The sequence below is a fragment of the Protopterus annectens genome, chromosome 5.part0 (assembly GCF_019279795.1).
Source record: "Protopterus annectens isolate FY-2018-M chromosome 5.part0, PAN1.0, whole genome shotgun sequence".
Classification (NCBI taxonomy): domain Eukaryota; kingdom Metazoa; phylum Chordata; order Ceratodontiformes; family Protopteridae; genus Protopterus; species Protopterus annectens.
The window spans coordinates 586164598-586180800 of NC_056735.1; the positions used below are offsets into that span (position 1 = coordinate 586164598).

At 38.4% G+C, this 16203-nt stretch overlaps 1 protein-coding gene across 3 annotated transcripts in view; it reads right to left on the minus strand.

Annotated features, from left to right (window-relative positions):
* Window positions 1-7729: 7729 nt before the first annotated feature.
* The window catches only part of NLGN4X (neuroligin 4 X-linked), a 2032144-nt gene continuing 2023670 nt past the window's right edge, over window positions 7730-16203 (minus strand). For all 3 annotated transcript variants that reach the window (XM_044072454.1, XM_044072452.1, XM_044072453.1), the window contains one exon: window positions 7730-11424. In XM_044072454.1, coding sequence (XP_043928389.1) covers window positions 10572-11424 — 853 coding nt within the window. In that variant the 3' untranslated portion in view covers window positions 7730-10571. The remainder of the gene's footprint in view (window positions 11425-16203) is intronic.

A 16203-nucleotide genomic window follows, 5' to 3' on the forward strand; every position in this document is an offset into this window, starting at 1 on the left:
ATTTAAAATATTTACATTGACTGTTTCTCTTCACTAGAACATTACCTTACTGTACTGCAGTGGTTTCACTTCAAAAAAAACTTTTATCCCACCCTCGAAAATCTTGCTGCAGTCTCCAATTCATTGATGACATCAAGGTCAATGAAACAGGTAGTTTTCTGGCCAATTCCCTCCACAAATTGACATCACCATGACCATCCTAACCCCCCATGCTGTTATGTCACAGCTCCCTGGTCCTTTCCCTACCCTTACAGAAAGTAAAGGCTAGGATAGAACAAGGAAACAGTACATGAATCAAGTCTCCTGCTGTGAGCTGTGAGCTGTCAATCACAGCAGGTAACAGCTCAAATTACCCTTAGCACTTTGACAGCTAGGGAAGTTAAGTGTGAAGGGGGATGGGAGATGAGTCGAAGTAGTACAATTCAGGCTTCACAAAAGACTGAATTTAACCATTCTAAAAAGAAGCAGCAGTAAAAAGCACTTGGAAAGTCTGTTCTGTGGCATTTGCATTTTTTGTGTTTTAAGTAGTCATTGAACAGCATGAAATGTTACTTAAAACTGACTAAAATACAGCAGTGTATGTATGTAAAATGAATGCAGTGACTGAAGCTTTAGGAAGAAAGAGGCCTGCATGAAGCAATTTTTTTACAGACAAGCACTGCATTGTGGGATACCTAGAGGCAGAATAAACAATCAGGATCACTTCAACATGCTAGACTCTACATGGTTAGACCCAGAAATTATGTATAAAAATATTTAAAAACCTGTAAATAGTCCCAGAGTGGTTTTAAAATGTAGGAAACACCAAACCATGATGAAATAAACATGTTTTTTGAGTTTGTGGATGTGGCTCTCCTTTAGGCTGTCAAATAGAGAAATATGGGCTCATATACCCACTTCAAGACTGCTAATTCCTTATTTACTCACATTGTGATCTACCCTCTGAAGCTTCTGCTTTTCACCTCTGTCCTATATTATCCTTTCAAACCTATGATATTTTCAAAACATAGACTAACTCTATTCACATATCCACAAAGGGCTTATAATTTAAAACAATCTTTCTATAGTTATATGTTGTGTGAAACTTGGTAGATAGCATCCTCAATTAACATATATAATAAATGGCACACTATATCCTATGGCAAAAATTATGACAAATCCTTGGCATGCACTAGTTTGTCAATTAAATGAGTTAAACATCACTGCCCATACCAGTCTTAAATACGGTACCACTACCATCATAATTTGAACTCCTATGATGGTTTACTGTGCTCATGCAATTATTCATGTTATATGAATGCAGTGGTTATGTGTTTTTTATTCCCCTGGGGGTCTGTATGTTATTTTACAACTGTTCGGATTGCATTCTGCGATGCCAGTGCACTTCTATGGGCTAGGCTTGTAAAGGCTCCAGGGCTATTAGCCTAGTACATACCTATGAACCTATGACGCTATGCGCAACATTTTCCTGATATGTGTGTTTTACTAGCCCTTTTACTCTGATTGATGTAGTGGTTTCCATTGTTAATTCGTTAAAATACAAGCAGTCAGTGAGAAACTTATGAGGTTTATTTATGTTGAAGCCTAGCTTTCATTTCTTGCTATCAGTCAGCAATGTGCTATAATTACCTCATAAGTGTGTTTCATATCCCCTTTTCACTCAGACTTTTGAGTGATTCACCTTGTTTATGCAGTCCTATGGAATCATTCAGTATGCTAGTCATGTGTTCATTTCCCTTAAAGCTTATGTTTCTTTTTTTGCCATCAGTCTGTACATGTGCTACATTTCCCTGGTATGTGTTCTATGACCCTTTTCACTCTGTTTGCTGCAGGAGCTCATCTTCCCAGTAAACTGTGAACATACTGGGAGGTGGACCGAATTGATGGATTGGCTCTTCTCAGGGTACTATACATTCCTTTTTTAATTATAGTTATAGTACAAGACAGGTTCAAAGCTGGCACCTTGAAATTTTCAGGAATGATCCAATTTGTTATATCAAGTTAGTTTATTGTATCCCACCTCACCTGACTAGGTTTCACATTCCTTTATGTATTGTCATACCACCTTTTCAGCTCTGCATTTCAAACAATGGTTTTGCTTATCTATAAAGAAGGCTTACAGTGGGGAATTAGATTCCAAAAGTCACTTGCACCAAGAGTGAGTCCATTGGGACCTGATCCATAGTTTCTTAATAGTAAACAGGCTTAATATATCTAAAGGTAAAGTCGTTTTGTAGTAACACAAAAGTTGTCATGACACAATAAATCTAACATTATACGAAGAAGCAAGGGATTAAACACCCATTAGATTAATAACATTGGAACAAAAGGGATAATATCTGAAGTGGCATGGAAATACTACAAAATATGTGAAAAATATATCAAAAGAAGTAATGCTAAAGTCTACCACAGTTTTGTTTGTGTCTTTCGGCTTTTCCCGGTTAGGGGTCGCCACAGCAGAACTCTTATCCGCTAATGATTGGCAGTTGATTTTTACGTACCGGCTTGCCAGGCCTGACACACAACCTTCAATGAAGGTACGCCCATTCACGCATGTCTCCACGCAGAAGACGCTCTAGCTGAGAATCGAACCGGACAGTGTCTTACTGGGAGGCGACAATGCAACCGCAACACCACCACTGTGGCTAAAGTCTACCACAGTTATATCCTAATACAGTATAGCCTAATACCCAATACATCTATGAAGTGAAAGAATAAGACCCCAAACAGTTACTGCCTACATATAATGCACTCAAGCTCATATTGTACATTTTAATGGCAAGTTATTTACTTATTTATTTGCTATTTATTAATTTGGCAGTGCATCTATTTGTAATGTCTATATTCTTTGGAAAGGAAGGGGGAAAGCTTTGCATGGTAACTGGTAATAACAACAGTGAGATTAAATAAACTACAAAGTATAATAATGTAGAATAATTGTACATGCAGATAAAATATATACTTGATCAAGTTTACCTTGATCAAAGATTTAATGGCAGACAAAGAAAAAAATAGTAAATAAATGCACTGTCTAACCAATAGCTTATTTTTCTGAAGAATGATTTCAGTGATAGACTGGAGATATAGGTTCATAGATTCATAGGCAGGTACTAGGCTATCGGCCTTAGGGCCTATACAACCCTAGCCAAAATGTACCCTGGCTTTCAGCACTCAAGAACATTATTTTCCTCTGCCCCTGTCAAGCAGCGCCACAGAGGTGATCCAGGGGTGAATTTCCTAATTCCCATCCAATCATCAAGATTTTTCTTGAAGAGTGCTAATGAGGAGCTTTGTTTGATATACATAGGTAGTTTATTCCAGAGTATGGAAGTCTCTGGGACAGGAATCTATCCCTCCAGCATGTTCTTTTTATTGTGGTAACAAGGTTTAGGTCCCTAGAGCGTGTAGCTCGGAGGGAATGGAATTTCTTTAAGTGGAGCATGTCCAAAAGCTCTGGGTTTGACATAGCTTTGTATGTTAGGCAGAAATTGCCTCTGAGTAGGCGATATTTGACAGAGTAAAACTGGAGTTTTTTTAGACGGTCTGCGCAGGGCATCTGTTTGAGGCTGGTAATCCTATTTGTGAGGTATTTCTGCAGCCTTTCCAGTTATTGTAGATTTCTTGTGAGGTACATACCAAAAGGGGAGTTGAACTCTATAATGGGACTAATGAGTGATGAGTAGAGGGGAACAATGACCTCTTTTTTCCTGGATGAGAAACCTTTTGTGATGAGGTGTGCCATGTAGAAGGATTTCCTGACTATTGTGGCAATGTGATTATCAAAGGAGAGTCTACTGTCCACTTGTGTCCCAAGGTCTCTTATCACACTTTCATTGTTAAGTAGATTACCACCTATGTGCTCATGGATACAGAGTTTTTACCAAAGGGGATGACAATGCACTTTTTGGCATTGAGCTTGAGGCCATGGCTTTGACACCAGGCATCTGTCTCAGTGAGGCCCTTTTGTAGGATGTCCACATCATTAGGAGTTTCAGTTATGGCTCCTAGTTTGCAGTCATCTGCGAACTTCATTAGCCAAAGACCTTCTGTGTTAGCCTGTACTTCAGAAAAGTAGATACCAAACAGGAGAGGACCAGGACTGTACCCTGTAGTATTCCATTTGTCACTGGTCTGAAGTCGGATTTGGAGTCTGCTACTTTCACAGTATGGTTTCTGTCAGTGAGCCAGTTGGCAACCCATCTTGTGACATAGGGATTTATACCTAGTTTAGTGAGTTTATCTATAATCCCAGAATTGGGGATAGTGTCTAAAGCCTTGGCGAGATCTAGATAGGCTGTGTGAAGCATCTTACCCTTATCTACGGCTTTGGTGACTGCTTCAAAGAATTCAATCAAGTTTAGGAGACATGATCTGCCTTTTACAAACCAGAACTGGGTGGGGGTCCAGAGTTTGTAGATTACCAATGTCTTTGTTTATAAGTTCCATGATGATATGTTCCATGGTCTTGCAGACCAGGCTCGTTAGGCTAATGAGGCATTAGTTCCCAGGGTCCATGGTGACTTCCCTTTGAGGAGTGGGATAACCATCACTGTGCGCCATTCAGTGGGCACAATGCCTGAGGTAAGGCTATGATTGAACATGGTGCTTAGATGGGGTGCCAATTAATTCTGTAGTCCATGTAGAACACAGCCTGGGATGTTGTCAGGTCCCATGGATGCTGTGTTCTTGGCTTTGGAGAATGTGTTTTTTACCTGTGCAGCCATGATTACAGGAACTTTGCATTCTTCTGGTATAGAGATGGGCCCTTTAGTGGGTGGAGTTGGGGGGGTGGGGGTAAAGTTAGCACTGAAGCTATCTGCCAGGATGCTGGCAATATCAGTCGGCTCTGTATATTTAGTGCCATTGTGCTGTAACTCAGAGCAAATCTGAGTGTTGCCATTGAGATTCTTGACATAGCTATAGAATGCTTTGTCGATGTCTTTAGAATCAGTGGCGATTTTATTTTCATAATTAGCTTGTTTTATTTTTATTGTTTAAGTAATAAAGACATAGATATAAATACTTATAGAAGTTACATGTAGTGATAGAAGGTGAAATCTATTTTGCACTTTAAGTAGTAGATGTAAGTGGAAATAGTTGTTGAAATTACATGCAGAAGAGAAATTTGGTCTTTTCAGTGGGGTGGAGTTTAGAGATAAAGGGGCAGTGAGAAGAGAGGTGTAGATTTCTGAGTAACAGTGGTGGTGTGGACAGTATAGAAGATTTGGTGTTATATGGTTCATAGGTTTGTACTAGGCTATTGGCCCTAGGGCCTATTACAAGCTTAGCCATAACAATTCCCTGGATATTTCTTCCCACAATATTTACTTCCCTGAACCCCTGTCTAGCAGGGCGACTAACATGATCCCCTGGGGTGAATTTCCTATCTCTCATCCAATTGTCAAGGTTCGTGTTGAAGAGGGCCAAGGAGGCACTCTGCTTGACATGTATGGGCAGTCTATTCCAGAGTATGAGGAGTCTCTGGGTCAGGAACCTATCCCTCCAGCATGTTTTGTTCATTATGATGACAAGGTTTAGATCCCTGGAGCATGTGGCTCTGAGGGATCGGGATTTCTTTAAGTGGAGAATGTCCAAAAGCTCAGGGATTGACATGGCCTTGTATGTTAAGCAGAGATCGCCTCTGAGTAGACGATATGCCACAGAGTATAGCTGGAGTTTTTTTAGACGGTCAGCATAGGGCATCTGCTTTAGGCCTGTGATTCTTTTAGTGAGGTATTTCTGTGGCCTTTTCAGCTGTTGCAGATGTCTTGTGAGGTACATACCAAATGGGATGCTGTACTCTATAATGGGTCTAATGAGGGATGAGTACAGTGGGACAATGACCTCCTTTTTTCTGGATGAAAAGCCCTTAGTGATGAGGTGTTCCACATAGAAGGATTTCCTGACAGTTGTGGTGATGTGGTTATCAAAGGAGAGACCACTGTCCACCTGTGTCCCTAAGTCTCTTATCAATCACACTTTCGGTGTTTAGTGTACTGTCACCTATGTGGTAATTCATGGGTACATAGTTTTTCCCAAAGGGGATAACTATACATTTCTTGGCATTAAGCTTCAGCCCATGGCTCTGGCACCAAGCATCTGTTTCTGTAAGGCCCTTTTGTAGAATATCCACATCATTTGGGGATTCAATAATGGCTCCCAGTTTGTAGTTGGGGAAGGATATGAGTTCTAAATGTAAGATGGCAGATCTGGGCAAAGATTTTGTCACAGTTTGTGTGACTGATGCATAGGCAGTAACACTTTGTTTTCAGGTAGAGCTTTACTTTTGTTATGAAGGTTTTGGTGTTAGGCTGCGTGTGCAGATTTAGTAAGGCAGAGCTATAGACAGATACAAGTCACTTCTCCAGCACACATGAGCGAGCTTGCCATACACACACACACACACACACACACACACACACACACACACACACATGGACAAGCAGGCATTTTTACATTTATATAATTTCCATATGAAAAAGAGCAATGTTTGGAATAACATTTGCAGCATTTTAGTAAATAAAGTTACATGCGACCATCATTTCATCACTCATTATTCTGATGTCTAATGAAATTTTCAAGCATGTGTGCATGTTTGTGTGTACTTTATTATTTATAGACACATTGCAATAACGATTATTATGGACAGCAGTCTAATAAGACATGATAATTAATCACTGTAGTATGAGAAGGCACAGTTGCAAAGACGCAAATCATTTATCCACAACGAATGATGCCAACTTAGTTTGGGGTGTGAGTCCATATATTCAATGACCCAGATGTAATAAAACTGCATGAAAACTTGAGGAGAAAGGAAATAGGAACTTTTTTTTTTCAAGGTATGAACTCTGATTCTGATCACTACACTAGTCAAAAAAGTTAACAGGATATGCCAGATATATTTTGCATTCACTCTGCACCTGCTGTAAGTGGAGAGGTTTATTGTTAAGTTTGTTTGTTTCTTTCGGCTTTTCCCGGTTAGGGGTCACCAAAGCGGAACTCCGGTCCGCTAATGATTGGCAGTAGAGTTTTACATGCTGGCTTGCCGGGCCTAACGCACAACCTTCAACAAAGGAACGCCCATTCACGCATGTCACCACACAGAAGACGCTCTAACTGAGAATCGAATGGGCGGTCTAACTGTGAGGCGACAACGCTACCGCAGCACCATTTCAAAAATGTTGGCTGTTCAAAAATTATAATGCTTTACAAACACATGAAAACAAAATAGCAAGTGACTGTATTTGTGAAGATAGCTACATTTCATGTGTCATACATGTTTCTGAAGTGGAATAATTATTGTCACTAGAAAATTTTGGAGGCAAATAACTGACAAAACTTGAAGTTGTAGGTTCTATCACTGTTGAGTGTTAAGGATTAGTAGTCTGTGAACTGAAAAAAAGACAAAATTAAAGTGGTGTTATTGCTTTACATCAGCATTACATTTTGAAACATAATAGACTTTGACAGACACTTAATCTTGCATACCAAAATATTCACAACGCTCTCTTTCTATATATGTGGGATGTGGGTGTGTGTGTGTGTGTGCATGTGCATGTGTGTTTGTGTAGAGACAGAGAGAGAGAATAAGTGAGAGAGAGAAGGATATGTGCGTGCGCACACACACACACACACACACACACACACACACACACACACACACACTACACTCAAGTATATATACCTATATGTACATTTCAAATATAAAGACTCCATAATGACTTGACAGTGAATTAGAAAATATTGTGATATTTTATTATTAAAAATGCTGCTGAAAATTGTATACATATGTGTCCAGCCATATATATCTTCTATCATTGTTTAAGGCAAAAACAAAATGCAAAGAATAATGAAACATAAAATTAAACCCTGGTTGCCTTTTTAAGGTAAAGGATATAAGGCTGGGAAGGGTGCTTCTGAACAATTTCCAAATTATAGCTTGTTAACAATATCATATAATTCTACAATGGCCCTATAAATCCTTTCCAGTTTTAAATTATACATCAGTTTAGATGTACAATTTCACATTTACTTTGTTCATATTTATGATCAAATAGCTAAAATCATTCACATAACTTTGTATACCCAAATATCACAAGCCTGGCACAATACTGTACATATTGCTAGCATAAGACAAGTTGAAGTACTAAACAAATAGATTTCTTTAGAAACATAACCAACTAATTCTGGTATTAAACTTGCTGCTGCAAAACGTTCAAGAACATTTTCTTTTTTAGTCTAAGCTGAGGCAGTAGCTTGACTTTGTGAATTATCTAATATGGAGAAATGTGCAAGTTGCAAGCTATGGATTATCAAACTTCACTGTTTCTATTATAAATTCCATAATATTACAAAAAAAACCTGTCTGCTTTGGTTCCGTATATATGGCAGCTGTTTGTATAAATTGCTTGTATATCATCAGTGGTAAAAGATGATACTTAAATGCTATTGTATGGTGTCTGGTTCTCATCTACCTTCAGCCCACTTTCCACTATAAAAATATATAGGAACTATATTATTTTGTTATCATTCACAGCTCTGATGAGGTTATTAGCACACTTGTCCTTTTTTCCATATGCTCTTCTAATAACTACTTGGAAATATTTAACAATCTCATTCTGCTATCCACCAGAAATGTTTCAATCATGACTTCAAGTCTCATTTCTCAGGTATGACAAACATATGAAGTTACCTGTCTAAGCTAGATGAATTGTGTATAAGGTCACATTTCTTTGGAAAGGTAGTCCTTGTTCTTCAAAAATTACTGCACTCAGCTTGACCAGAGCAGCAATGCACAGATCCAAGGCAAAGTCTCAAACAGCTGCATTAACCATTTCACTGTTTTCTTGGTAACATCATTTTCAATAAGAATTAGTTGAAGTCCAATAAGTGCTTGATAAAACTGAATTTATATTGTTGGCTATCCTGTACCTTATGCACAAAATGTAAGAAATATTTTAAAACTGTATATTTTGTCTAGTAAGAATCTGCCTGAAAAAAAATGTTGACGTCCTCCGAGAAATGATTATTTTCAGTAAGCAGCTCTTTAAATGATTTTTTTACATCTGAAATGTATTGATGTCTTATGTTTTGTACATTGAACAGTTGTGGAAAACAGCTGTTAGTCTATTTTTCTGAAAATGCTTAAATTCTTAAGTGAAGTACTTAAGAAAATGAAAACCTGCATATTGAGAGATATCATGCACTTCAATGTTGTTTTCATTTTCATACCCACCTTTCTGCCTTGTCTTCATACATTTCTCACGACTCTTCTGCTATATCGCTGGAACAGTACCTGCATTCATATCACTGATGATTAATCAGCTGCTATGCAGGGCAGAGCAACACTGACTTATTAGCAAAACATTAGAACAGCGGAATGGTAGCTTATCTTTACAGCATGGTGTCAGGATGTGGCAGTAAGTAACATCACCTTTAAATAAGTAAAAATGCAAAACAGAATGGAATAATCAATCAGACACACTGAAAGAATCATATGCAATTTCATCCCAATCTGCTGTTTGCCCTTGGAAAGCTCACCAATGTCAAATGAAATAAAGCAACAAAAATTTACTGGCAATTTAGAATGCTTAAGCATGCAAATAATGTAGCCAGAAAAGTAAGAAGCTGAGTTACTCAGATAAGTATAAGGGAGTTAAAACACCCTTCTGTCTTTCATGTTAATGAGGAAAAAAAAGCCTTTTGTCTTGGAGTATCACTGATTAAGGGGTTCCACATATTTTCAGAGGTGACAATGACTAATATATGTACAGTCAGGTCACAGTTGAAAGCACACGCTCTCTAAAAGCTCCCATTAAACTTAAAACATCAATAAAAGCTTCTTTTTTATCACAGCTATTTACATTTTTACAAATGTTTTTTAAGTACAGTTCAGACTGGCAAACTATTACCTTCTGCAGAACTATATATAATTTACTGCATAGTCCCTTTTTATTAAAATTCCATTATCTTCACTGGTTGTTAGTAAACAATCAAACAGGCATATACACACACGCACACACACACACACACACACACACACACACACACACACACACACACACACACACACACACACACACACACACGCACACACACACACACACACACACACGCACACAGTTCAGTTATAGACTCATTCAGAGATAATCACCGAGGAGTAGATCCATATGACATTTGCCTTGCCTTTAGGCTTGGGCCCCCTGGTTATGGCACAAAGAGACTATTTAAAAATGGCATTATCTCTATTCATTGGCCCTCGTCACCATAATGTCCATCATATTTCAGAATCACAACAGAGTGTATTCTTCAAGTGGCTGCTCAATAACTTTTGGCTCTTCATTTTTCTTCCATTTTTTTGTTTGTTGCTGTAAGTTAAAGATCTTATTGTAGTGTTTTAAGAGCAGAACACACTCTTCACATTTAAATGGGTTTATGCAGACCTAAACATCATATAATTCCTTTAAGAAGGTTTTGTATTAAAATAGTAAGTCCCTTGTCTTCTGTGAAAAGTCATTTAAGTTTTTAAATATGTATGTCATCAAAGATGATAAAATGGCACTACCTCAGAGCTATACCCTAGTAGTAGAATGTCCATGGGGTAATTTAGTACTGTTTTGGCCTCCACTGAAGGTGTTGAAGGTATGCAAAGGTTGCATTCCTGCTAAAGTGTTTGGAATCATGGTTATTGTGTTGGGGGTCATAAGAGGAATGTCATCTGGAGATCTCCGTAAAGTAAGAGTATAATCAGGTGGACAGGTGAGTCTTAGAGTATCGTGAGCTTGTAGAGATTCACAATCATGATCATGCTCTAGTTGTTTCATCTGCAAAGACATTATCTCTTCATTTTGTATGTGTGCTATGTCATTTGTAGTATTCCTCTGAGGACTGGGGCGCCTGTGTGTTTCATGACGCCGCTTATCTTTTTTGTAGTAAAGAGCAGCAAATGCCAGGATGTTGAGAAAAAGTAGGGAAGCTCCTACGGCAATAGTTACACTTAATTCAGTGGAGTAATCTCGTTTGTCTTCTACTTGTACCTGTTGTTCCTCAGGAGGCTTCTTCTGGCTATCTAGATTCTGTTTAGGGTTACTTCCTGCTGGCATTCCTGGACGCTTTGTAGTAGTAGACCACTGTTTGTTTGGAGAACGCCTTGTGACATATGAAAAAGGAGTTGTGTCTGGTGGAGGCACTTTTGTTGTTGTTGATATGTATGGTATAACCTCTTCCAAGTTATGTAAATGCGGAACAAGTTCCAACCAGAAAGCAACCTTAGTGGCTCTATAATGATCTCTCACCCGTGGTTTCAGGCCAATGTGCAAATAAAGTTGATCTTTTGGATTATACTTAGACCAAGCTACTTCTTCAAATCTATTTGGCTTTGTGTGGATGAACTTTGTATCCTGTGGCACTGGTTGATTTGGATCCCTAAAATGAAAAGAAAACAACTGTCAACTTTACCAAAACTTCAAACAATCCTACGTCACATTTTTCTAAATTTACTGACTGCAACAAAATACTATATACTAGATATTTTTTTTATCTAAAATTTCTATTACAGATTTCTGAGTCTATATAGCATATATTTTCAGAGAAATGATTATTGACAATAAACCATTTACAAATCAATATTTTATTAAGAAATGTACAGAATCAACTGAAATGCAAGACACATAAAATATAGTACTTCTGCCCACTTAGAACTGCATTATCAAATTAAATGTTATTTTCACTTATGTACATTGGATATGGAAGACTGAGGAAAACAACTCACAGAAAAAAGAGTTTCAGCAAAGGGGAAAAACTGTCTAGGATTAACTTTTAGTTCACTATCTGAAGTGTCAGAGATACCCAGAAATAATCACCCTTGTCTTTGTCAGAATCTTCTTCATCAAACTACAAATACTGTTTTCTGGGAATACCTGCAGTAGAACTATGAAAAGGCAAACAATCCCCGGAATTGACTGACTGCAAAACATTCTTAGTCAAAAACGTAACAGCTGACGTATACAGAAACAACTTGATTATGTGACCTATAATTAAGTTGTGGCTTCTTTTTTCTAGGAATATCCCTAGTGGGAGATTGGTCAATGGACAGCCTACTGCTCTGGCAAGAGGTCTCTTTCCCTGAACAACTGCTGTACCTAAACTGTTTGGTTCTCTCATACCTGTAACAGGTAAAGGAACAGCCTCTGGGGGTATAGCTAATCTCTCGTCCATAGTGACCATTACAGCTACACCACAAGGAGTCGAGGGAATCGGTAGGTGGTCTGTGAAACTGTCTTGGTCATCCCAGAATCATCAACCACAGGCTGAATCAATAGTTTTATCTGTTTCTTTTTTTTAGGTACAAAAGAGTGGAGGAAGTAAGACTGGAAATATTATCCATGCTGTAGCCATGGAAGATTCAAGAAACCTAATTGCTGGCAAAGTAAGCTTAGTAGCAGTGGGGGAAGGTAAGTATTTAAGCACAACAGCACATTTCCTTCACCAAAGACCAAAAAAAAATGTCCCCACACTAGTAAATGCAAGCATACATTGAAAATCATGTCACCAGACTTTAAACAATTAGTCAGAAATACCATAGAATGTTTATTACCTCAGGAATAAAAAAAAAAATACAGTCCCATTAAAAAACAGTAACAGGCAAGAAAAACACACATTCTGACTGTAAAAACAGACCAAATACTCATAAAATCACAAACTTCCCACACAAAATTGTAAAATAAGCCAAGTAAACATTGTAGAAGCATGTCCTTGACAAAAGCCTTTATTCTTAATGTAAGGTGGAATACTGCAAATATGTATTTATTTATTTATTTTTAACTATTAAGGTAGATCAGAAAAAATACCACAAATATTAAATAATAAATATTTACGAGAGGAAGAGGATCGCAAATGGGATCTTAACAGTTAGGCAAAAAAGTTTTGACAGACTGCTGTTCCTCCAGAGCCAGAGACAGATGCTTCTCCTAGAGGTCCAGGAAAATTCTGAAGATTTACCTCACTCTGGTTGCAGATGTATTTCCCACTAAAAAAAGAGTATGGCTAATCAGCAGTCAGATTGAGTGAGGGATTGGACAATAAAGTACAAAAATCAATGCTGTCTAAATAACTGCCAAGTTATATTCACTTTTGTGACCAGAAAAATAACACTTGTTATCAGAACCCAGACTACAGTAGAACTATGGTTAGTTCAAAGGGATTCTCTAAAAATACATCCCTGCATGATATTTTTTTAGTGGCTACACTGGCTTTGCTGAATACTTTTTCAAGGTATTGTAAGCTGAATACAATATCTATATTCAGATTTCTCTTTGGTGCCAACATAATTTAAAGTATTCTTCTTTCATGGGGATGGGATCCATCTAAGAATGTAAGCTTGGAGCTCTGTGTTGTGGATAATAATGACAAACCTCCAATCTGGGATATGAGAGTTACTTAGTTACTGCAGCAATATATGTTCATCAGTCTCACTACTGCAGTAGCCTATGGGTAGTGTCCGGTCAAGGACACAGCATCCGGACAGCTTTCCAAAGCTCTAACTCCCTTCCCTCTCACTCACTCTGACTTGCTTCTTAGGGTGTGGTAGGGTCTGACTCCCATGCCACGGTCCATAAGGAAAAATTATTTCACCGACCTTTACACATTTTACTTAAGTTAGGTCCCTGTGCAGATGTTAGGATTTGTATCACTCTTTCCAAGAACGTAGAGTCCCCTGATAATAACTGTCAGTGTAGAAACAATGCAATTAACCACATGGATAAAGGGTCTGGATGAGTCTTTCTGGACTGGTGAGACAGGAGACTCTTGCTTGGAATCAGATGGAGTGGCAGTCCAGAAGATGTGTCATATCAAGGGGGAAATCATACCTATCATGGCCAAAATATGACATGCAGGATGACTTTGGCTTTGTGCACCACACACTTCTCTAGAAATCTGGGAATAAGGCAAGCCACAGGGAAAATGTAGAGGAGACCCAGTGATCACTTCTGGATGAGGGTATATTTGGACTAAAAAGGAAAAATATGTTGCTACATTTAGTTTTGCTTGAGGATGAAAGAAGGTTGCAGCAAGGCTTTCCACAGTGAAAGAACAGTGTCCTTACCATCAACAAATGGAAAACATTCATGATGCTTCAACAAGCAGCAACTGAACCAGTGCAGCAAGGATCTGGTTACTCCCAGCATATCAATGTCAGCACGAAGACGACTGGTATGAAAGGCCCATTCCTAAACTCTCATGGCCTTTTGACAAAGGGGATAGCAGTTAGTTCCACGTTACTAGATGAGACACCATACCAGGTCCATATTGTTAGTATGATGGTAATATCACCTTAGGATGGGAGTATTGAAACACCTCTAAGGTTGGAAGAACTGTTCCAATTTCCAGAACATTTATTTGTAGAGAGGCCAGTGTCTATAATTAAGTCCTATTTACCATCTGTTTCTGATAATGCTCCTGTCCACAGCAGAAGTGTTTATGGTGACTGTCATAGTAGAGATTGTGGCTTGCAAAGGTTTCTGTGAGACAGGTTGAATCCACTATTTGGGACAATTCCTGCACTTCCAAGAAATTTTAAATCTGAAAATTATATCGATCTACCATCTATTTCTGTTTAACTATGGAGGTTCATTGCAGAACCCTCATGTCACACTTGGCACTTTACTTCCTAAAACCAGAGTGCCTGTAGATAGAGAGTACCTGGAATAGTTCTACTTTGCAATATCTGAAATGTCACTGACCAAGAGGGAAAGAACCTTTCTGAAGGAAGATATGTTCAAAAAGGCACAGACTTCAAACTGCACATAGAGAATGTGATATATTATGTGAGTGATGACTAGGACTTTGCAGTGTACATTATCCCCTAGGACTGGAAGAACAGCATAAGGTTGCTATGAAACTGCCCATTGTTGAGACCACTAGGATCCAGTCATCCAATTGCAGAAAGAGCTTGGTAAACTACTATCCCTGATGCCAAACACATGCATGTGGTGGCCATCCTGCTGGCTAGGGTAAGGCCAGTCAACAATGTAAAAAACTGAAAATGTGTGGCTTTCTATGCAGAAGATAAGAACTTTGCTTGAACCTTTTGCTGCATTTTACATGCAAAAAGACTTATTTGTAACATACGGATTTAAGTTGCTTAAATCCAAAATGGACATAGGTCCCTTGTTTTCTTAGTACAAAAACAACCCTTGAGTCAAGGCCTATCCCTAGCAGTTCTGGTAAGATCTCTTGGATTGTTCATTCTTTTTTTCTTATTGATTAATTAGTTCATTTGATTTTATTAAGCAGGGAGGTGGTGGACTGGTCTGAGGACACATTTCAGCAAAATCCTAGGCCAATAGTAAACATGTACAAGAGTAATAATATAGCCAAGTAGATGAGTAATTCATAAGCATGCAAGGCTGCATAATATCAACTAGGCACACACAGAGACAATATTAAGGGACATCTAGAAGTGGAAGAGACTATGGTTTGTGATATGAAGGGGATGATCTAGCCTTTTGGAAAGATTGTCCTTTCCCTCTTGTCCTGTATGATATCCAACCACATTAACAAGTGGAAGGATGCATGGACCTCCTGACTGCCTCCAGATAGGAGCAGACAGGCAAGGTCTTAGGTTCCTGACTGCAAGCCACAGATTGAGTACTGTAGAGTCCTTAAATATTTTACTGATTCTAACAACCTTTGGGTTGTTTTCCACCTGAGAAGTTGTTGCAACCTTTGTAAACTCACCAAGATCCTTTACTGACAAAAAAATGATGGGCATGCCATAACCATAGCTAACACAGATTTTACTGTACCCTGGAAAACTTATATTGTGTAAGCTAAAACATAAAAAACAAACAGTAGTGAGGGTCTGCCCTCTTGTTCATGTTTTTTCAGATCAGCATTTACAACTTACCAAAAAGCAAGGTTTCTTTAAAGCAGGTGTTGATAAAAATAGTTTTAATGTCATCAACATAAATCCAATAGGTGAAGGCAGGCATGATGTCAAATGGTAAGGATAGTGCCTGACCCTTAGGCTGAACCATCCACAATGTCTTAAACCAACTACATGCCTGATACGGAGCACATACTTGGCATCTGGTACTTAAGTTTAACTTTAATGTCGTCATTTGGCAAAACCTTCAGATTATTGGAAGTTTTCTTTGTCCAGGCCCTTCTGTAATCAGAGAAAGTATTTCATACAATTAACTG